Consider the following 23,171-nt stretch of genomic DNA (forward strand, 5'->3'; position numbering starts at 1 on the left):
ACATAATAGTGTGAGAGTCCAGTCCATAGTGGATCTAACATAATAGTGAGAGTCCAGTCCATAATGGATCCAACATAATAGTGAGAGTCCAGTCCATAGTGGATCTAACATAATAGTGAGAGTCCAGTCCATAGTGGATCCAACATATTAGTGAGAGTCCAGTCCATAGTGGATCTTATATAATAGTGAGAGTCCAGTTCATAGTGGACCTTACATAATAGTGAGAATCCAGTCCATAGTGGATCTAACATAATAGTGAGAGTCCAGTCCATAGTGGATCTAACATAATAGTGAGAGTCCAGTCCATAGTGGGGCTACCAGGAGACCATCCCAAGCGGAGACAGGTCAGTAGCACAGAGATGTCCCCAACCGATGCACAGGCGAGCGGTCCACCCCGGGGTTCCGACTCTGGACAGCCAGCACTTCATCCATGTGCCCCCCCACCACGGGCCATGAGTTCTAACCCCCGGTCGAGTCATACCAAAGACTAAAAAATGGGACCCGTTACCTCCCTGCTTGGTACTCAGCCTCAAGGGTTGGAATTGGGGGTTAAATCACCAAAAAGGACTCCGGGGCTTGGCCACCACTGCTGCTCACTGCTCCCCTCACCTCCCAGGGGGTGATCAAGGGTGATGTGTGTCAAATGCAGAGAATAATTTCACCACACCTAGTGCGTGTGTGACAATCATTGCTACTTTAACTTTAAACTTGTATAAACTTCTATGTTTGGCAAGTCGGCATGATAGTCAAGTAACAGTCACTTCAAATTGCAGGGGCAAAAATGTGCCTACGCAACATGCGACTTGCGGAAAATGCACTTCAGCTGAACTTGCTGGAAAAAAAAATCTTGGTCTGAAGAATGTCGTAAAACTCTTGCAAAGATTTGTTTTTCATAATGATTTACAGCGTGTCACTTGTGTGAGCCCAGAGGAATGCTGTCAGTCAAACCCGGTATGTAAGGTATGACCGACGGCCTGAAAGATGGTTGCATCACATTAGGAACAAAGCCCCGCCCCCTCCGTCATGTGTGGTATGACAGATAGATGTCAGCCTTGTGTTGATGACAAGGGTGTTATGTCAGGTAGAAGTAGCTGAGAGTTGCCCACAGTTTCCTGGTTCAACACATGCAAGTCTGACTAAGTCTGTGTTCCAGGCACAGTTCTCAGGTGTTGCAGTTTGAAACCGTATCAGCTTTCGGGCGGATTCCGTCCGCGCTTTTGTCGAGCATTATGCGGGTTACCAAGCCAGCGCCGCAGAGGCGGGACAACAAAACAGCTGAGTGGAGTCCGCTTAGTCCATGGTTTTGGATGCCACGTGGGCGACAGATATTGAGGCTACGTGACAATGGCTTTGAATGAACTTGCTATTCCTTGGAAAAGTGGCCTCTTTGGCTCCTCTGCCTTGTCTCCAGTGTTTCTTGTGTCAATCAATCAATGTTTATTTATATAGCCCCAAATCACAAATGTCTCAAAGGACTGCACAAATCATTACGACTACGACATCCTCGGAAGAACCCACAAAAGGGCAAGGAAAACTCAGACCCAGTGGGCAGGGAGAATTCACATCCAGTGGGACGCCAGTGACAATGCTGACTATGAGAAACCTTGGAGAGGACCTCAGATGTGGGCAACACCCCCCCCCCCCCTCTAGGGGACCGAAAGCAATGGATGTCGAGCGGGTCTAACATGATACTGTGAAAGTTCAATCCATAGTGGCTCCAACACAGCCGCGAGAGTTCAGTTCAAGCGGATCCAAGACAGCAGCGAGAGTCCCGTCCACAGGAAACCATCTCAAGCGGAGGCGGATCAGCAGCGTAGAGATGTCCCCAACCCATACACAGGCGAGCGGTCCATCCTGGGTCTCGACTCTGGACAGCCAGTACTTCATCCATGGTCATCAGACCGGACCCCCTCCACAAGGGAGGGGGGGACATAGGAGAAAGAAAAGAAGCGGCAGATCAACTGGTCTAAAAAGGAGGTCTATTTAAAGGCTAGAGTATACAGATGAGTTTTAAGGTGAGACTTAAATGCTTCTACTGAGGTGGCATCTCGAACTGTTACCGGGAGGGCATTCCAGAGTACTGGAGCCTGAACGGAAAATGCTCTATAGCCCGCAGACTTTTTTTGGGCTTTAGGAATCACTAATAAGCCGGAGTCTTTTGAACGCAGATTTCCTGCCGGGACATATGGTACAATACAATCGGCAAGATAGGCTGGAGCTAGACCGTGTAGTATTTTATACGTAATTAGTAAAACCTTAAAGTCACATCTTCGGCTCCTCTGCCTCGTCTCCAAGGTACTTTGGTTGAAGTCGGCCATCTCAAGTGGAAGCCAGTCCTTCAATCACTCTGCTTTCACTCCATATCCTCGGATGGCCCCTCTGTCAATTTGGACCAACCTGATTGTTTCGACTAAAACCCTCAGGGTTTACCATCAGTCCCACACGGCCGCGGTCTCGAGCTCTCTAAACACACACTGAAAACTAATCTGCAACAGATGGAAGGGCTAGAGGAAGTGGTTTTAAAGGATCCACAGCATATTTGTACCCTTCAGAACCAAGTGATCGGCTTTCACGCAAACAACGGCGTAATGACGTGCTCTCCAAGGGCCTACCCTGGACATATTGGGACTTCCAAGCTGTCCATCCAGAACCAGGTGTCGGGAAGGGCCCTCAAGGGCATTCCAGGAGAAGGGACTCCTGCCTGCTCTCAAAAAGGATCACGTCTGAATCATTAGAAGTCATTGCAAAGTGGCAGAAGCAGTCTGTGTACACATAAACAAGCTCTCACTTGTAGGATTTCACGCTTGGCTGGTTGGAGATAATGAACGCTCGCAGCTTAGCGTCTGTTTTTCCTTTTTTTTTAGGTCAATAGTGTCAACACGACAGACATTTTAAAGTACATCATTAATGCAAAGGGTAAATGGAAAGCTCTCTTTACACCAAAGACGAGGAAGGAACAAACGGAGTTCGTAGCCCCGTAACCCAGACAACAGTCAGATTACTGTTTGTATCAGTCGGGTCGAGCTCTTGGAAAGCCCCAAGCTTTCATCAGCTGTAACCACTGTGTGCTTTCTCTTTGGGAGACGAAACACTGCAAAGTCAAGGAAACAAAGCCCCGCCCACTTTCTGCGGAGGGAGGTCCAGCCCGGAGCCGCTTGTGTGCAAATCGTATTCAAACATGCGGTTGTTTGTTTTGCCCACTCGGAGCAGTAAAAACCCTACTGTGATTGACAATAAATAACCTTTCATTCCACATGATATGTAAAGTCGGGCTGTCTTCCACTGACAAGGCGTTGATGTCCTTTAAAACTGACTTTGAGACACTTTTGCCAAATAGTATTTGTAAATTGGGACAACCTTGATGTCTAACGTTGGATAACCGTGGTTGGTTGGGGAAATGACCAAATTTCGACGGTCAAATCAACGTGAGAAACCGACATTAATTAAACATTTTCAAATATGTTGTATTTGCGTTGTGGAATATTGGTCGGAAAATGACCAATTTTTACAGTCAAATCAACATCAGAAACCGACTATCACGGCGGGGTTAGATGCAGAACTGACAACTCCAGACGAGAAGGTGAAGGTAGGAGATGATTTATTCATCATAAATCATAGCTTAAACCATCCATCCATCCATCCATCATCTTCCGCTTATCCGAGGTCGGGTCGCGGGGGCAGCAGCCTAAGCAGGGAAGCCCAGACTTCCCTCTCACTAGCCACTTCGTCTAGCTCTTCCCGAGGGATCCCGAGGCGTTCCCAGGCCAGCCGGGAGACATAGTCTTCCCAACGTGTCCTGGGTCTTCCCCGTGGCCTCCTGCCGACTGGACGTGCCCTAAACACCTCCCTAGGGAGGCGTTCGGGTGGCATCCTGACCAGATGCCCGAACCACCTCATCTGGCTCCTCTCCATGTGGAGGAGCAGCGGCTTTACTTTGAGTTCCTCCCGGATGGCAGAGCTTCTCACCCTATCTCTAAGGGAGAGCCCCGCCACCCGGCGGAGGAAACTCATTTCGGCCGCTTGTACCCGTGATCTTATCCTTTCGGTCATGACCCAAAGCTCATCACCATAGGTGAGGATGGGAACGTAGATCGACCGGTAAATTGAGAGCTTTGCCTTCCGGCTTAGCTCCTTCTTCCCCACAACGGATCGATACAACGTTCGCATTACTGAAGACGCCGCACCGATCCGCCTGTCGATCTCACGATCCATTCTTCCCTCACTCATGAACAAGACTCCTAGGTACTTGAACTCCTCCACTTGGGGCAGGGTCTCCTCCCCAACCCGGAGATGGCACTCCACCCTTTTCCGGGCGAGAACCATGGACTCGGACTTGGAGGTGCTGATTCTCATTCCGGTCGCTTCACACTCGGCTGCGAACCGATCCAATGAGAGCTGAAGATCACGGCCAGATGAAGCCATCAGGACCACATCATCTGCAAAAAGCAGAGACCCAATCCTAGCTTAAACCAAAACAAGCAAAACAAAAAGCGACTTGAAGATGATGTGTAAAACGAAATCAATGCAAAATTTTGACCAAAGAACCACCATCACATGTTATGTAGACCACAAGGAAGTCTTTTACGTTTAGAAAAAATAATAATAATATGAAGAATTAAAGCTGCAAGCAGCGTTGGTCGGGTCCGCCTTTGGCCGCTGCCAAGCCCTGGTCTAAGTCAGACCTACATAGAGGTCTTTGTTTCATGTTTCTACGACATTCTTATTAGAAGTTACAAGCAGTTTTGTCTGTGTTTTTTCCTAGGGGGCGCTGGAGCGCAATTTTGACTTTTGGGGTTTGGTTTTTTTATTAGATGGCAATTTTCGCCAGTCCTGATGTGTGTGTAAAATTTGGGGAGTTTTGAAGCATGTTAAGGGGGTCAAATTACAGATCAGCGTTTCTGGATGTTGTTGATAAATGGCTTTCGCTTTGCATAGTAAAGCTTTAACTTGCATTTTGAAGCATTTTAAGGGGGTCAAATTACAGCTCAAAGAGGCAAAAATGACATTTTTTAGGAAACTTTGCGCAGGGGTTCTTTGAAGGCGCGTAAAATCAAAACCAGAGCAGTAATCAAAACTTTGTTGGATAATTTTAATCAAAAGGGTTCAATCTCTCTCCTGTGCGAGTTTGAAGCCGAAACGACAAACGCACTCGGAGGAGTTTACGTTTAAAAAAGGGTGACGGGTTTTTACAAAACTTTTATTTTGAAGGGGTCATTTTTAACTTCCTGTTGATTTTTGCCAAAGGATATCAATCATCTAAAGGTAGGTCTAAGTGAGACCTACATAGAAGTTTTTGTTTCATGTCTTTCCGGCATTCCTACTGGAAGTTACAAGCAATTTTGTTTGTGTTTTCTTCCTAGGAGCAGTTTTTGCTGTGTTTTATTCAAAAATTGCGCTAGAGCGCATTTTTTAATTTTCGGGTTTAGTTTTTTCATTAGATCGCAATTTCTGCCAGTACTGATGTGTGTGCCAAGTTTGGTGAGTTTTGAAGCATTTTAAGGGGGTCAAATTACAGTTCAAAGAGGCAAAAATAGCATTTTTTGCGAAAATTTTGTATTGAAGGGGTTTTTGCCAACTTTTTGTTGATTTTTGCCCGAGAAAGTAAAATTATGAATTGTAGGTCTAAGTCAGTTCTACATAGAAGTTTTTGTTTCATGTCTCTACGACATTCCTAACGGAATTTATGAGCAGTCTGTTGTTGTTGTTTTTCCTAGGGGGCGCTAGCGCCCAATTTTCATTTTTGAGGTTTGTTTGTTTAATAACTTGGGAAGGTTTGCTATACCGACGTGTTTGTCAAATTTGGTGAGTTTTGAAGCATGTTAAGGGGGTCAAATTAGGGTGCAAAGGTGCGGAATGATAATAAAACACAGCAGTTTCATTAGGGTCCGCAGGCCCATTGCAAAAGGACTCCTGTGGAGTCCTTTTGCAATGGGCCTGCGGACCCTAAATATCGAAAATAGACCATTGCGCCTTATAATCCGATGCGCCCTATGGTCGGGAAAATACGGTAACTTAATCTGCGTTCATTTAGCAACAAACTAAGTATCTATTCAGTCTGTTTATGTCTGGTTGGTACCGTTTACGTTGGCACTGGTGCCACTATGGTGCCCATTCCTATTCCTGACTCTGAGTGGCATCGGATTGGAAGAAACCATGAAGATCAAATCCTCAGAAAGACGGAAAGAGACAGAGGACTACTCAAGGGTCATAGATCAGGGGTGTCACGCTTGTTTTGATCAAGGGCCACATTGCAATAAGGGCTGTCCTTAGATGTATGAATTTGCCTTTACATTTGGATATTATGTATTATTTTATGCACACTGTAAAAAAAAAATCTGTATATTTTACAGTAAAAACTGGCAACAAAAGTGTTTTTTTTTACATTTTACAGTACCGTATTTTTCGGACTATAAGGTGCACTTAAAATCCTTTTGTTTTCTCAAACATCGGAATGTACGGAATAATTTTGGTTGTGCTTACCGACCTCGAAGCATTTGTATTTGGTACATGGCCAAATGATAAGTGTGACCTGTAGATGGCAGTCACACATAAGAGATACGTGTCGACTTTTACGTTTTACAATAAATGGAGAAACTCTCAGCTTAGTGGCTAGACTTTTAGGGTAAAATTGACAGTGGTTTTACAACGTCTTACTGTAAATGGAAAAAAACGGCACCGCTGTTATTTATTTTTTTTAATCCCGGCAACAGAACTGTTAGTTTTTTATGTTAAAAAAAGGACGACCCTTTTTCAGTTTGCAGTAAATACACGGTACTAAAAACAAGCGTAGATTTTACCATGAAAAAAAAAATGCTTAATTGATAGAATTTTACTCTAACACAAACTATTTTTAAATAGTTTTTATTTAAAATGAATATGCTGTAAAAACACCATAAATTTAACCCCATACTTTGATGGTTAACTTGCTGTGAAATCATAGTTCAAGCAGATATCCACGGCATTTGTTTTAAATTTAACCCCAAAAATTGTTTGGAAAGTACGGCGACACAATGTGTTGCAATATTGGTTAATATCAAAGTTGAAAAAAATTGCAATTTCATGCCTTATGTAAAAAAAAATTCTGTCCAAACGTAAAGAACAAACGTAAAATAAAATAAATATATATATATATATGAATACTAGCTGTAAATATACTCCTCCCCTCTTAACCACGCCCATGTACCACCCCCAACCATTCAACCCTTAACTCAACAATGAGTAGATGAGTGTTATGTGTGTGTATATGTGAAAATAAATGAACAAGTTTTTATCTTATATATATATATATAAAATAAAATAAATATATATATATATGAATACTAGCTGTAAATATACTCCTCCCCTCTTAACCACGCCCCAAACCACGCCCATGTACCACCCCGACCATTCAACCCTTAACTCAACAATGAGTAGATGAGTGTTATGTGTGTGTATATGTGAAAATAAATGAACATGTTTTTATCTTATATATATCTATATAAAATAAAATAAATATATATATGAATACTAGCTATAAATATACTCCTCCCCTCTTAACCATGCCCCCAACCACGCCCATGTACCACCCCCGACCATTCAACCCTTAACTCAACAATGAGTAGATGAGTGTTATGTGTGTGTATATGTGAAAATAAATGAACAAGTTTTTATCTTATATATATATATATATATATATAAAATAAAATAAATATATATATATGAATACTGGCTGTAAATATACTCCTCCCCTCTTAACCACGCCCATGTACCACCCCCGACAAATCAACCCTTAACTCAACAATGAGCAGATGAGTGTTATGTGTGTGTATATGTGAAAATAAATGAACATGTTTTTATCTTATATATATCTATATAAAATAAAATAAATATATATATGAATACTAGCTGTAAATATACTCCTCCCCTCTTAACCATGCCCCCAACCACGCCCATGTACCACCCCCGACCATTCAACCCTTAACTCAACAATGAGTAGATGAGTGTTATGTGTGTGTATATGTGAAAATAAATGAACAAGTTTTTATCTTATATATATATATATATATATATATATATAAAATAAATATATATATATGAATACTGGCTGTAAATATACTCCTCCCCTCTTAACCACGCCCATGTACCACCCCCGACAATTCAACCCTTAACTCAACAATGAGCAGATGAGTGTTATGTGTGTGTATATGTGAAAATAAATGAACATGTTTTTATCTTATATATATCTATATAAAATAAAATAAATATATATATGAATACTAGCTGTAAATATACTCCTCCCCTCTTAACCATGCCCCCAACCACGCCCATGTACCACCCCCGACCATTCAACCCTTAACTCAACAATGAGTAGATGAGTGTTATGTGTGTGTATATGTGAAAATAAATGAACATGTTTTTATCTTATATATATCTGTATAAAATAAAATAAATATATATATGAATACTAGCTGTAAATATACTCCTCCCCTCTTAACCATGCCCCCAACCACGCCCATGTACCACCCCCGACCATTCAACCCTTAACTCAACAATGAGTAGATGAGTGTTATGTGTGTGTATATGTGAAAATAAATGAACAAGTTTTCATCTTATATATATATATATAAAATTATATATATATATATATATATGAATACTAGCTGTAAATATACTCCTCCCCTCTTAACCACGCACATGTACCACCCCCAACCATTCAACCCTTACCTCAACAATGAGTAGATGAGTGTTATGTGTGTGTATATGTGAAAATAAATGAACAAGTTTTTATCTTATTTATATATATAAAATAAATATATATATATATATGAATACTAGCTGTAAATATACTCCTCCCCTCTTAAACACGCCCCCAACCACGCCCATGTTCCCCCCCCTCCCAACCCTGCATTTAACTTACAAAAAAATTAAAAGCGCCATGCTCGGTGCCTTTTCAAGACAAAACAAAAGCGAACTGGTGGTTCTGTGCATGAGAGCACATGAGACCAATTTATGCATGAAAGACAGTACGTTATCCCGGTTGCTGGCGCTTTTGGACGACTTGTGCAAAAAAGAAAAAAAAACAGCCTTTGCACACCACAAACAAATGCAAAATAAGCTGTTTCCATCGCCATTCATCATGTTTCCATCAGCCGCCCTGAGCTCACGGCATCGCTCGTGCGTGCAGAAACTGTAAACAGGCCTGAATGTCATCATGTCATCATCCCGCTCACAACACCGAGAGTGTTTGCGCTTCCATGGCGATGCACCGCTGACATCATGCCTCGCTTTTGAAAGTCCCGATATCCCATCCACCACCTTTATCTCGGCATGTGGTCCACCAGAATTGGCTGCAGGATCTTTTCATGGCACCCAAAAGTCGTAACTCATCTCTCACGCGACTGGCAATAATTACACGCCCGGTGCACAGACGTCGTCTGACTCTTCGTGCAATTATACCGGCGAGCCTTTTAACTCTTATCATCTAATAATCATCACCTTTTTTTTTTTTAAGTCTGCATGGCTGGAGACTGGCGGTGTCTGGGAAGGTTTCTGAGCATGTATGTGAGAGAGAGGGCTTTAATCATCATCAAATAGAGCTGTGTGTTCAGGTAATTAAGTTGGTGCCGGAGTGGGGGGGCGGGGGGGAAAGTCTGCGGGTCGCACACTTCGTGTAGGGCATCGACTCCGAAGAAGTCCGACTGACTTGTCCTCGCCGCAAAATGACCATAATACCAGCCTTGTGCGGCCTGCAGGGTTCAGTGTGTAACCACCGAGGCTGAAAGATTCCTAGTAATGCTCACTTGTAATATGAAGTGAAGTGCATTATACTAACCCTGTTTCCATATGAGTTGGGAAATTGTGTTAGATGTAAAAAAAAAAAAGGAATACAATGATTTGCAAATCCTTTTCAACCCATATTCAGTTGAATATGCTACAAAGACAACATATTTGATGTTCAAACTCATAAACTTATAATTAACTTAGAATTTCGTGGCTGCAACATGTGCCAAAGTAGTTGGGAAAGGGCATGTTCACCACTGTGTTACATCACCTTTTCTTTAAACAACACTCAATAAACGTTTGGGAACTGAGGAAACTAATTGTTGAAGCTTTGAAAGTGGAATTCTTTCCCATTCTTGTTTTATGTAGAGCTTCAGTCCTTCAACAGTCCGGGGTCTCCGCTGTCGTATTTTACGCTTCATAATGCGCCACACATTTTCCATGGGAGACAGGTCTGGACTGCAGGCGGGCCAGGAAAGTACCCGCACACTTTTTTTTACGAAGCCACGCTGTTGTAACACATGCTGAATGTGGCTTGGGATTGTCTTGCTGAAATAAGCAGGGGCGTCCATGAAAAAGTGTTTTTCTGAAGTGTTCCTGTTGTAACACGTGCTGAATGTGGCTTGGCATTGTCTTGCTGAAATATGCAGGGGCGTCCATGAAAAAGTGTTTTTCTTAAGTGTTCCTGAGCCCATGCGGTGATATCCTTAAGAGATTGATGTCGGTTTTTGATACAGTTTTGATGTATTTTACTGCCGTCATATTGCAGTCTACACGTATTTTTTATGTATGACTGCCATCTACCGGTCGCACTTATCATTACACCATGTACCGTATAAAATTGCTCCGAGGTCGGTAAGCACAACCAGAATTACGCCATACGCACCGACTGTCATGATCCGGTTTTGTTATTTTCTGTTAGTTTTGGACTCCCTTAGTTCCGTTTTGTGCACATCTGTTCTTTTTTAGTTTCCTTGGGTAATAACTGGGTTCACCTGCCTCTGGTTAGTGGTCGGCACGCTCACCTGTTGTCGACCACTAATCAGAGAGCTATTTTGTCACCTCTCTCGCCACACTCGTCCTGGCTTCTTTGTTTTGCTGTCCGCTACCTGCTACGAATAAATCATGTTCCTACCTGCAGGTCATGTCCGGAGTGATCCGTTTGCATCCTGGGAGAACAAATCTCGCAGCTAGCTGCGACCCCCACCCCCTGCCCTGCCGTAACACCGGGTTATAAGGCTCACTATAAGGCGGGCCAGGAAAGTACCCGCACACTTTTTTTTTTACAAAGCCATGCTGTTGTAACACGTGCTGAATGTGGCTTGGCATTGTCTTGCTGAAATATGCAGGGGCGTCCATGAAAAAGTGTTTTTCTGAAGTGTTCCTGAGCCCATGCGGTGATATCCTTTAGAGATTGATGTCGGTTTTTGATACAGTTTTGATGTATTTTACTGCCGTCATATTGCAGTCTACATGTATCTTTTATGTATGACTGCCATCTACTGGTCACACTTATCATTACACCATGTACCATATAAAATTGCTTCGAGGTCGGTAAGCACAACCAGAATTACACCATACGCACCCCGTCTTGAGTTTTACTCGATTATCCTTATTCCTGTTTATGGTTACATCCCTAGAAAACACTATTGTGAACCTATCAGCTCCTTTCTTTAACATAATTTTTCAATTATTTTTCTGTTCTTTTTCCAATTCTTTTAAACTACTCTGAAAATCATTAAAAAAAAAATAATTTTAAAACTAGTCAAAAAATATTTTTAATTGAAAACGGGTAAGGAACTCGATTATCCTTATTACTTTTTATGGTTACATCCCTAGAAAACACTATTGTGAACCTATCAGCTCCTTTCTTTAACATCAGTTTTCTATGTTTTTTCTGTTCTTTTTCAATTCTTTTCAACTAGTCTAAAAATAATTTTAATTGAAAACGGTAATACAAACCGTCTTGAGTTTTACTCGATTATCCTTATTCCTGTTTATGGTTACATCCCTAGAAAACACTATTGTGAAACTATCAGCTCCTTTATTTAACTTCAGTTTTCTATGTTTTTTCTGTTCTTTTTCAATTCTTTTAAACTAGTCTAAAAATCACTTAAAATAATAATTTTAAAACTAGTTTAAAAATAATTTAAATTGAAAACAGGCAAGGAACTCGATTGTCCTTATTACTGTTTATGGTTACATCCCTAGAAAACACTATTGTGAAACTATCAGCTCCTTTCTTTAACATCAGTTTCCGTGTTTTTTCTGTTGTTTTTCAATTATTTTAAACTAGTCTAAAAATATATTTTTTTTTCAAATCATTTTAAAACTAGTTTAAAATCATTTAATTGAAAATGGGTAAGGGACTCGATTATCCTTATTACTTTTTATGGTTATAACTCTAAAAAACAGAATTGTGAACCTATCAGCTCCTTTCTTTAACTTCAGTTTTATGTTTTTTATGTTCTTTTTCAATTCTTTTAAAATGTTTAAAAATCATGAAAAAAAAAAAAAATCAAAACTAGTCTAAAAATTGTTTTACTTGATAACGGTAATACTAACCGTCTTGAGTATTACTCGATTATCCTTATTACTGTTTATGGTTACATCCCTAGAAAACACTATTGTGAAACTATCAGCTCCTTTCTTTAACATCAGTTTCCGTGTTTTTTCTGTTGTTTTTCAATTATTTTAAACTAGTCTAAAAATATTTTTTTTTTTCAAATCATTTTAAAACTAGTTTAAAATCATTTAATTGAAAATGGGTAAGGGACTCGATTATCCTTATTACTTTTTATGGTTATAACTCTAAAAAACAGAATTGTGAACCTATCAGCTCCTTTCTTTAACTTCAGTTTTATGTTTTTTATGTTCTTTTTCAATTCTTTTAAAATGTTTAAAAATCATGAAAAAAAAAAAAAATTAAAACTAGTCTAAAAATTGTTTTACTTGATAACGGTAATACTAACCGTCTTGAGTATTACTCGATTATCCTTATTACTGTTTATGGTTACATCCCTAGAAAACACTATTGTGAAACTATCAGCTCCTTTCTTTAACATCAGTTTCCGTGTTTTTTCTGTTGTTTTTCAATTATTTTAAACTAGTCTAAAAATATATATTTTTTTCAAATCATTTTAAAACTAGTTTAAAATCATTTAATTGAAAATGGGTAAGGGACTCGATTATCCTTATTACTTTTTATGGTTATAACTCTAAAAAACAGAATTGTGAACCTATCAGCTCCTTTCTTTAACTTCAGTTTTATGTTTTTTATGTTCTTTTTCAATTCTTTTAAAATGTTTAAAAATCATGAAAAAAAAAAAAAATTAAAACTAGTCTAAAAATTGTTTTACTTGATAACGGTAATACTAACCGTCTTGAGTATTACTCGATTATCCTTATTACTGTTTATGGTTACATCCCTAGAAAACACTATTGTGAAACTATCAGCTCCTTTCTTTAACATCAGTTTCCGTGTTTTTTCTGTTGTTTTTCAATTATTTTAAACTAGTCTAAAAATATATATTTTTTTCAAATCATTTTAAAACTAGTTTAAAATCATTTAATTGAAAATGGGTAAGGGACTCGATTATCCTTATTACTTTTTATGGTTATAACTCTAAAAAACAGAATTGTGAACCTATCAGCTCCTTTCTTTAACTTCAGTTTTATGTTTTTTATGTTCTTTTTCAATTCTTTTAAAATGTTTAAAAATCATGAAAAAAAAAAAAAATTAAAACTAGTCTAAAAATTGTTTTACTTGATAACGGTAATACTAACCGTCTTGAGTATTACTCGATTATCCTTATTCCTGTTTATGGTTACATCCCTAGAAAACACTATTGTGATCCTATCAGCTCCTTTCTTCAACATCAGTCTTCTATATCTTTTCAGTTTTTTTTCAGTTCTTTGAAACTCCTCCAGTGTCCACGTCAAGATGTTTGTTGCCATTGCTTCAGTTTCCCATTAATAATAACAACTCGTGTTGCTTCGCTCACCGACAACTGGAAGGAATCGCTGCTCGGCAAGTGTGTCCTCCGATGATTTTGCGATGATTTACACACCCCGCTGGGCGATGAATGACTGCACAAACAGGGCAGTGTGCTTCCACGTGGGTCTGAGGTCTGAGGTCCGAGGTGGACAGACGGCACCCGGGCGAGTGGATCCAACACACAACACAGTGTTGTGCGGCTTGCAGGGACACGTGCGCACACACATCCAGCTCACATTGCTGTTTATGTTTCTTATTAGCACCATTTGTTTGATCTAATTCCAGCCCTGTGCTCTGTGCATGGAAACATCTTAAATCAGGCAGCTGCCAGACGCCCTTAAGCAAGGGGGTCGGCAACCCCAAACGTTGAAACTTCCATATTGGACCGAAAGAAAAATCAGTCTGGAGCTGCAAAAAATGAAAAGTTGTATATAATAAGTCTTATAATGAAGGCAACGCATGACGTAAGTGTCTATATTAGCTGTAGTAGCCTACTATCAAAATGACTACTTGTCGCAGGCTGATGGGAATATTTATTCTATACATTTTTACAACATTAGAAACAATTAAAGCTGCAAGCAGCGATGGAGGGGACTGACTTCTGCTGGTGTTTCCTGCCTTTACCCATTCAACATATCTTTACCTGCACTTTACCTACCTTCCCTGCATCCTGGAGTCAAACTGGTGCCTCATTTTTTCACCCAGTCAACATATCTTTACCCGCACATTACCTACCTTTTCTGCATTGTGTGGTCATGCTGGTGCTTCCTGCTTTTAAGCGGCCATCTTGAGACGGCAGCAGCGCAGCAGCTATTTGAAGGCTCGTAAAATCGAAACCGGAGCTGTTATAAAAAGTATTTTGTCAACTTTTAATTAGAAGGGTTCAATCTCTCTCCTGTGGGAGTTTGAAGCCGACACAACAAACGCGCTCAGAGGAGATAATGTTTGAAAAAAGGTGACAGGTTTTTACAAAACTTTTGTTTTGAAGGGGTAATTGTCAACTTCTTGTTGATTTTTGCTAAAAGATGTTAATTAATGAAATTTAGGTCTAAGTGAGACCTACATAGCGTTTTTTGTTTCATGACATTTATGACATTCCTACCGGAAGTTACAAACAGTTTTGTGTGTGTTTTCTTCCCAGGAGCAGTTTTGTCTGCGTTTTATTCCTAGGGGGCGCTAGAGCGCAATTTTGAGTTTTGGGGGTTTTTTTTTTTTATTAGATCGCAATTTTCACTAGTGCTGATGTGTGTGTCCAGTTTGGTGAGTTTTGAAGCATTTTAAGGGGGTCAAATTACAGCTCAAAGAGGAAAAAATGACATTTTTTTGGAACATTTTTTTTTTGAAGGGGTTTTTGCCAACTTCCTGTTGATTTTTGCTAAAGATGTAAGTGTATGAAATATAGGTCTAAGACCTACAGAGAGGTTTTTGTTTCATGTCTTTCATTCCTTTGAACCTGTTCATTGCAATAATGACAATAAAACTCTATTCTATTCTATTCAATTCTAAAACAAGAATGGAAAGAATTCCACTTTCAATTAGTTTCCTCAGTTCCCAAACGTTTATTGAGTGTTGTTAAAAGAAAAGGTGATGTAACACAGTGGTGAACATGCCCTTTCCCAACTACTTTGGCATGTGTTGCAGCCATGAAATTCTAAGTTAATTATTATTTGCAAAAAAAAAAATAAAGTTAATGAGTTTGAACATCAAATATGTTGTCTTTGTAGCATATTCAACTGAATATGGGTTGAAAAGGACTTGCAAATCATTGTATTCTGTTTATATTTACATCTAACACAATTTCCCAACTCATATGGAAACGGGGTTTGTACATGAGCGCTTGAGTCCAGCGTCCCCCCCGTGGTCCGAAAATGGCTGACCAATTAACCACTGCCTAACTACCAACCGGGGACCAAACACCCTTTACACACACACACACACACACACACACACACACACACACACACACACACACACACACACACCTTTACATATGAGCAGGAAAAGGCGCACTCACATGGAAGTGCCACACACAGACAAGAACACACACACACACACACACTGATACATACTCATTAACAAAGGCTCAGCATTGCTTAGCGGCCCCCCACAGAGGGGATACACACCCTGGTCACCTGATCCTCACCCTTCACCCCCCCCCCCCCCCCCCTCCTCCCCGTATCAGCTGTGCTGGATAGACTCCGCCCCTTTTTACCTTGTTCAGGACATACAATGTGACAAAAGAATGTAAAAAAAAACCACGCTTGTTTGCAATACCATCTGCCACCACTAGAGGCCGCTGTTGCCTCCTGCACCACCCGGGCTCTGCTTCTCAGTTGATGGCGAGTCTGACAACAAACGTGATGGACTCTTATAACTTCCTGTTTGCCACCGCCGTCCTCGCTAACACCTCAGTGAGATCCACTCGGCCCTTAAAGAAGTGGGGAGTCCAGTCCATCGTGGATCTAACATAATAGTGAGAGTCCAGTCCATAGTGGATCTAACATAATAGTGAGAGTCCAGTCCATAGTGGATCTAACATAATAGTGAGAGTCCAGTCCATAGTGGATCTAACATAATAGTGAGAGTCCAGTCCATAGTGGATCTAACATAATAGTGAGAGTCCAGTCTATAGTGGATCTAACATAATAGTGTGAGTCCAGTCCATAGTGGATCTAACATAATAGTGAGAGTCCAGTCCATAGTGGATCTAACTTAATAGTGAGAGTCCAGTCCATAGTGGATCTAACATAAGAGTGTGAGAAAGACCGCTCAGTTGATGGCGAGCCTGACAACAAACGTGATGGACTCTTCTAACTTCCTGTTTGCCAACGCCGTCCTCACTGACACCTCGGTGAGATCCACTCGGCCCGTAGAAAAGTGTGCAGAGACAAGAGTGAGGCACCTGAGTGACAGGCAGCAGCTGAGTCCCCACATCTGGGATGCCCCCCCCCCCCCCCCCCCTTTAGGAGGTGCGTCAGGGTGTGTCTTTACACTAATAAATCCCTCCTAATTCTCTTTCAAAAGAGTTGTTTCCCAGCAAATGGAGAAGAAAACTCACCCAACAGGCTCGGCGTGGAAAGGCTGAAGAGGTCGAATATTCCTTAAACAAAAACACGCGGCGAGGACATCAGCGCAGAAACCACTAGAAGCCAGCGGCAGCCCTCGGCAGGATCATGTCCACACTTTGAGTGCCTGAGCAGGAGTGGGCTGTAAGTGTGTGTGTGTGCGTGCGTGTGTATGAGTGTGTGTGTGTGTTTGTGTGTCGCTCTGCCACTAACTTACAGAGCGGAGGAATGATATTAGCAATGCTACGAGCCTATTGGCTGAGGGTAAAATACCCCACATCCCTCCTCCTCCCCTTGTCAGCTTCCACCACACACACACACACACACACACACACACACACACACACACACACACACACACACACACACACACACTTTTCCCCCCCTGGCTCGGGACACTGTGCACAACATGGTTTGTGTCCATCACCTTCCATGCCCTAATTGAGCTGTTATAGGAAAACAATCAACATGTGAGATCTCTCCTTCATGTTAAAGTCCTAGACCAGGGCTAGGGAACCTATGGCTCTAGAGCCAGATGTGGCTCTTTTGATGACTGCATCTTGAACTCAGATAAATCTTAGCTGACATTGCTTAACGCGATAATTATGAATAATTTCGCTGGTAATCACAGTGCTAAAAATAACGTGGAAAATGTAAAACATTCTCATGCATTTATATCAATCCATCCGTTTTCTACCGCACCTGTTCAAGGAGTCGCATTAATGGGAAGAAGTATTTTATGTCACGATGGGGGGGTTGCAGCTTGCTGCGGGGTCTTTCTCCCAGAAAGGCAGACGGACTACTCGGCACATGGCATTTAGGTAAAAACATGATTTAATTTTAACTAAAAAAATATACAAACAAAAATCGCTCACAGCGGAGAAACAACTTGGGCTAAAGAACAAAGCTAACGCATAAACAGACCAAGAACAAAAATCAAACAAAACTTACTTGGCATGGCATGAAGCACGAAACTATGGCAAGGCATGAAACAAGTCGGCACAGGGCGACTGACTGGCAAAGACGAGCTTAAATACTAGTGCTCGGGAAGCAGGTGAGCAGGCATTTTGTCCACCAGAGACAGGTGGACAAAAGGAGTAACCAAAGAAACAAGACAAGGGAGTGGAAAAAACAGGAACTTAAAGAGTCCAAAGGAAAAACAGCACATGGCCAAACAAAATTATGACCAACAGACATGACATTTTATTTATTATTGGTTAGCTTCAGAATAACAATGTTATTAAAAAGAATAAGAGACTTATTATACTCTAAAAATGTTGGTCTTACTTAAAAATCCACGCATATAGTTGTACTCAGTGTTAAAAAAATATGATATGGCTCTCACGGAAATACATTTTTAAATATTTGGCTTTTATGGCTCTCTCAGCCAAAAAGGTTCCCGACCCCTGGCCTACTGAAAGCCACTACTAGCGACCACACAGTCTGATAGTTTATATATCAATGATGAAATATTAACATTGCAACACATGCCAATACGGCCGCTTTAGTTTACTAAATTGCAATTTTAAATTTCACGCAAAGTATCCTGTTGAAAACGTCGCGGTATGACGACGCGGATTGTAGCAGACATTTTTTTTCCAGCCCGATCTCAGCTATAAGTCGTCTGCTTTAATCGCATAATTCCACAGTATTCCGGACATCTGTGTTGCTGAATCTTTTGCAATTTGTTCAATTAATAATGGAGACGTCAAAGAAGAAAGACGTAAGTGGGAAGCGGTGTATTGTGGCCGCCTTTAGCAACACAAACACAGCCGGTGTTTCCTTGTTTACATTCGGCTCTTACCGTAAACATGAGCGGAGAGTTTGCGTTGTTCTTCCTGCAGCCGTGGACTCTCTTGCTTCCTCCCACCGGCCGCCACCGACCGTCAGATGCCTACACCGTGGAGGGGAGAAAAAAAAATCTTAGCCCAGCTCCCTTGCCTCATCGAGAAACGTGGCTTCCATCGAAAACACTGGCGATCACCACCGCCTCCAACTTTCAGGTACGACAGTATAATGTCACTACAACACTAGTTACACAATACGCAGATAAGGGATTTTCCAGAATTATCCTGGTAAATGTGTCTAACAACATCTGAATCGCTCCCACTGCCCTCGCCTTGTTTTCTTTTCTTTTCTAGTGCTTCACTCTAACTATCCTCATCCACAAATCTTTCATCCTTGCTCAAATTAATGGGGAAATCGTCGTTTTTTCGGTCCGAATCACTCTCTCTGCTGGTGGCCATGATTGTAAACAATGTTCAGATGTGAGGAGCTCTACAACCTGTGACGTCACGCCCACATCGTCTGCTACTTCCGATACAGGCAAGGCTTTTTTATTAACGACCAAAAGTGGCCAACTTTATCATCGATGTTCTCTACTAAATCCTTTCAGCAAAAATATGGCAATATCGCGAAATGATGAAGTATGACACATAGAATGGAGCTGCTATCCCCGTTTAAATAAGAACATCTCATTTCAGTAGGCCTTTAAAAGTACAACAAAGTATGATCAATTAATCAATCAATCAATGTTTACTTATACAGCCCTAAATCACCAGTGTCTCAAAGGGCTGCACAAGCCACGACGACATCCTCAGATCCCACATCAGGGCAAGGAAAAACTAAACCCTGATGGGATGACAATGAGAAACCTTGGAGGGGACCGCAGATGATGCCGCCGCCCGAGTTTCTAATAACTAAAGTTCCTTGGGTGAATAATGTAAACTCACTACACCGGTATGTTTTAATGGTTTAATGGTGCGTTTACTGACAGATAGAAGTAAGAACTTTACACTACTTTATATTAGAAATGGCAACTGCGGAGGATGAATGTCCCATAACAAGAAGATAGAGAAAAGGAAGAAACTTGTCGACTACGTTGTCGACACAAAATACCAAGGCTGACTCTGGTAATTTTTCAGAATTCATGCAGATCCCAAATATAGATCAGCAGGTACTGGAAGGTAAGAAAAGTTGCTTTTGCATAATAATGCAAAACAAAATGCCAGATAATACGTCTTACCTTATACACACACCTTAATAATACTCCTATGTTGAAGCACAGTACAATCCATCAAGTGTTGCGGCTTCACAACTTACCAAAGTCCTACTAAAATATTTTGATGGATTTTCGAGCGCCTCGTGTAATGTTCTATATTTTCAACGGAACATGTAAAAAGTTGGCCTTGAGTCATATTGCCATCATATCGTAGTCTCCACTGATCTCTTATGTTTGACCGCCACACAACAGCTGCTTGCAGCTTTAATTTCATTTTAAATTTCAAATGAGTTTTGTGAAACGGGTCAAAATGGCTCTTTGAGTGGTGAAGGTTGCCGACCCCTGTCCGAGGTTTAGGTATCACTGCTGTGTACCCTTTTTTTTTTGTGGTACAATTTCCTTCGAAAGGATTGAACTTCATACTTTAGACCAGTAGTTCTTAACCGGGGTTCGATCGAACCCTAAGGGTTCGGTAAGTCGGCCTCAGGGGTTCGGCGGAGCCTCCGCCGCTGAGGTCAAAACACACCCGACTCATTGTGTAAAAAAAACCTTCTCCCTATCCGCGTATTACGGATACCCCAAAACAATTTTCACTCTGATTTGCAGGTGTGTAATTTGTTGTGCGTTCATGTATTTTTGTTGTTCTTTGAACAAGGTGATGTTCATGCACGGTTCATTTTGTGCACTAGTAAAAAACAACATACCTTCGTCTTGAATTTGAAAATATATATATATATATATATAATTTTTTATTTTTTTTCATTAAAGAAGGGTTCGGTGAAGGCACATATGAAACTGGTGGGGTTAGGTACCTGCAAGAAGGTTAAACGGGAACATTATCACAATTTCAAAAGGGTTAAAAACAATAAAAATCAGTTCCCAGTGGCTTGTTGTATTTTTTGAAGTTTTTTTCAAAATTTTACCGGTCTCGGAATATCCCTAAATAAAGCTTTAAGTGCCTTATTTTCGGCTCTCTGCGAAGACACTGGCCATTTCCCTGTGACGTCACACAGTGCTGCCAATGTAAACAAACAATGGGAATACCACAGCAAGATATAGCGACATTAGCTCGGATTCAAACTCGGATTTCAGCGACTTAAGCGATTCAACAGATTACGCATGTATTGAAACAGATGGTTGGGGTATGAAAATATTGAAGAAGAAACTGAAGCTATTGAGCGAATAGCTATTGACGCTATTCATAGCCATAGCATGGCCGAATAGCTGCGTTAGCATCGCCGGTAAAATGTGCGGACCAAACGATCAGGACTTTCGCATCTTTTGACACTGGAGCAACTTAAATCCGTCGATTGGTAAGTGTTTGTTTCGCATTAAATGTGGGTGGAAGGAAACGTAATATAGTTGCAAAAGCATCTGCAGGTTATCCATACATCTCTGTGCCATGTCTGTCTTAGCATCGCCGGTCAAATGTGGAGACACTCTGGTACATTCAATGGGGGTCTGGCGGCAGACACTTTGGCATCTTCGGGCCAGTGGTGCAACTTGAATCCCTCCCTGTTAGTGTTGTTACACCCTCCGACAACACACCGTCGAGGCATGATGTCTCCAAGGTTCCAAAAAATAGTCAAAAAAACGGAAAATAACAGAGCTGAGACCCGGTGTTTGTAATGTGTTGAAAATGAAAATGGCGGGTGTGTTAACTCGGCGACGTCATCGCTTCCACCGCGATAAACAGAAAGGCGTTTAATTCGCCAAAATTCACCCATTTAGAGTTCGGAAATCGGTTAAAAAAATAGATGTTTTTTTTTCTGCACCATCAAGGTATATATTGACGCTTACATAGGTCTGCTGATAATGTTCCCCTTTAAGCGATTCAACAGATTACGCATGTATTGAAACAGATGGTCGGAGTATGGAGGCAGATAGCGAAAACGATATTGAAGAAGAAATTGAAGCTATTGAGCGAATAGCTATTGACGCTATTAGGCCATTGCGTGGGTGTACCTAATGAAGTGGCCAATAGCATGGCTGCCTTATTAGCATCGCCGGTAAAATGTGCAGACCAAACCATCATGACTTTCGCATCTTGTGACACTGGAGCAACTTAAAATCCGTCGATTGGTGAGTGTTTGTTTCGCATTAAATGTGGGTATCTAGTTTCAAATGTACATACAGCTAGCGTAAATAGCGTGTTAGCATCGATTAGCGTAGCATGTTAGCATCGATTAGCTGGCAGTCACGCCGCGACCAAATATGTCTGATTAGCACATAAGTCAACAACATCAACAAAATGTATGTAGAAGTGTCTGGTTGTATCTGCTGCTTTAATGTCTTTAATGTCCTCTGTGTTCTTTGATGTTTCCCTCTTACACACATGTAAGAGGGATGTGTACTATGGCTATGAGTTGTTTTCTTCCCTTGGCCTCAGTCTGCACCCCCTCTCCAGAGCCCAGGCTAAGATCGATTTTTTTCTTTTATTTTAATCTTTTATTTTTTTTTCTCCCATCCCCCCCCTTGTTTACCCGTATCTCATCTTTTTTGTAAGGGGCGCTGGAAGCCGGCAGACCCGTCAGCAATCCTGTTCTGTCTCCCTGTAATGTTTGTTTGATTTTGAATGGGATTGTGCTGAAAATTGTAATTTTCCTGAAGGAACTCTCCTGACGGAATAAATAAAATACTATCTAATCTAAAAACTCACCTTTGTGATTTCGTTGACTATCGTTGCAAATGCATCTGCAGGTTATCCATACATCTCTGTGCCATGTCTGTCTTAGCATCGCCGGTAAAATGTGAAGACACTCTGGTACATTCAATGGGGGTCTGGCGGCAGACACTTTGGCATCTTCGGGCCAGTGGTGCAACTTGAATCCCTCCCTGTTAGTGTTGTTACACCCTCCGACAACACACCCACGAGGCATGATGTCTCCAAGGTTCCAAAAAATAGTCGAAAAAACGGAAAATAACAGAGCTGAGACCCGGTGTTTGTAATGTGAAAATGGATATGGCGGGTGTGTTACCTCGGCGACGTCACGTTCTGACGTCATCGCTAAAAGACCGATAAACAGAAAGGCGTTTAATTTGCCAAAATTCACCCATTTAGAGTTCGGAAATCGGTTAAAAAAATACATGGTCTTTTGTCTGCACCATCAAAGTATATATTGACGCTTACATAGGTCTGGTGATAATGTTCCCCTTTAAGAACCACTGCTTTAGACCTCACCCAATAGAACGCACTTCTTACAGAACCGCAGTCTTTTATGAAAATAAAAAAAAGAAGGGAAATCTGATCACCTTTTGTGTCCCGATTGCTTTTATTTCCCAACTTGGCCCTGAACAAAATGAGCCCGCCCCAGAGCCTCTTTTGTGCGGCAAGTGCAACATTGAGCCT

At 41.1% G+C, this 23,171-nt stretch overlaps 2 protein-coding genes across 6 annotated transcripts in view; one reads left to right on the top strand and one right to left on the bottom strand.

The window, feature by feature from the left end:
• The window catches only part of prickle1b (prickle homolog 1b), an 80,799-nt gene extending 63,794 nt beyond the window's left edge, over positions 1-17,005 (bottom strand). Inside the window, exon 1 of the mRNA XM_061914286.1 lies at positions 16,815-17,005. The gene's annotated coding sequence lies outside the window, so the exon portion shown is untranslated. The remainder of the gene's footprint in view (positions 1-16,814) is intronic.
• Positions 1-23,171, top strand: part of pphln1 (periphilin 1) — a 173,200-nt gene that overhangs the window by 98,865 nt on the left and 51,164 nt on the right. For 2 of the 5 annotated variants that reach the window (XM_061914293.1, XM_061914292.1), the window contains exon 10: positions 18,666-18,870. The exons of 1 other annotated variant lie outside the window; for it this stretch is intronic. In XM_061914293.1, the coding sequence (XP_061770277.1) occupies positions 18,666-18,855 (190 nt within the window). In that variant the 3' untranslated portion in view covers positions 18,856-18,870. Of the gene's footprint in view, positions 1-10,900; positions 15,465-18,665; positions 18,936-23,171 lie in introns of those variants that run through there. 2 more of the 5 variants (XM_061914290.1, XM_061914294.1) reach the window with 2 other exon arrangements.

The sequence above is a fragment of the Nerophis ophidion genome, linkage group LG10 (assembly GCF_033978795.1).
Source record: "Nerophis ophidion isolate RoL-2023_Sa linkage group LG10, RoL_Noph_v1.0, whole genome shotgun sequence".
NCBI classification, from domain to species: Eukaryota; Metazoa; Chordata; class Actinopteri; order Syngnathiformes; family Syngnathidae; genus Nerophis; species Nerophis ophidion.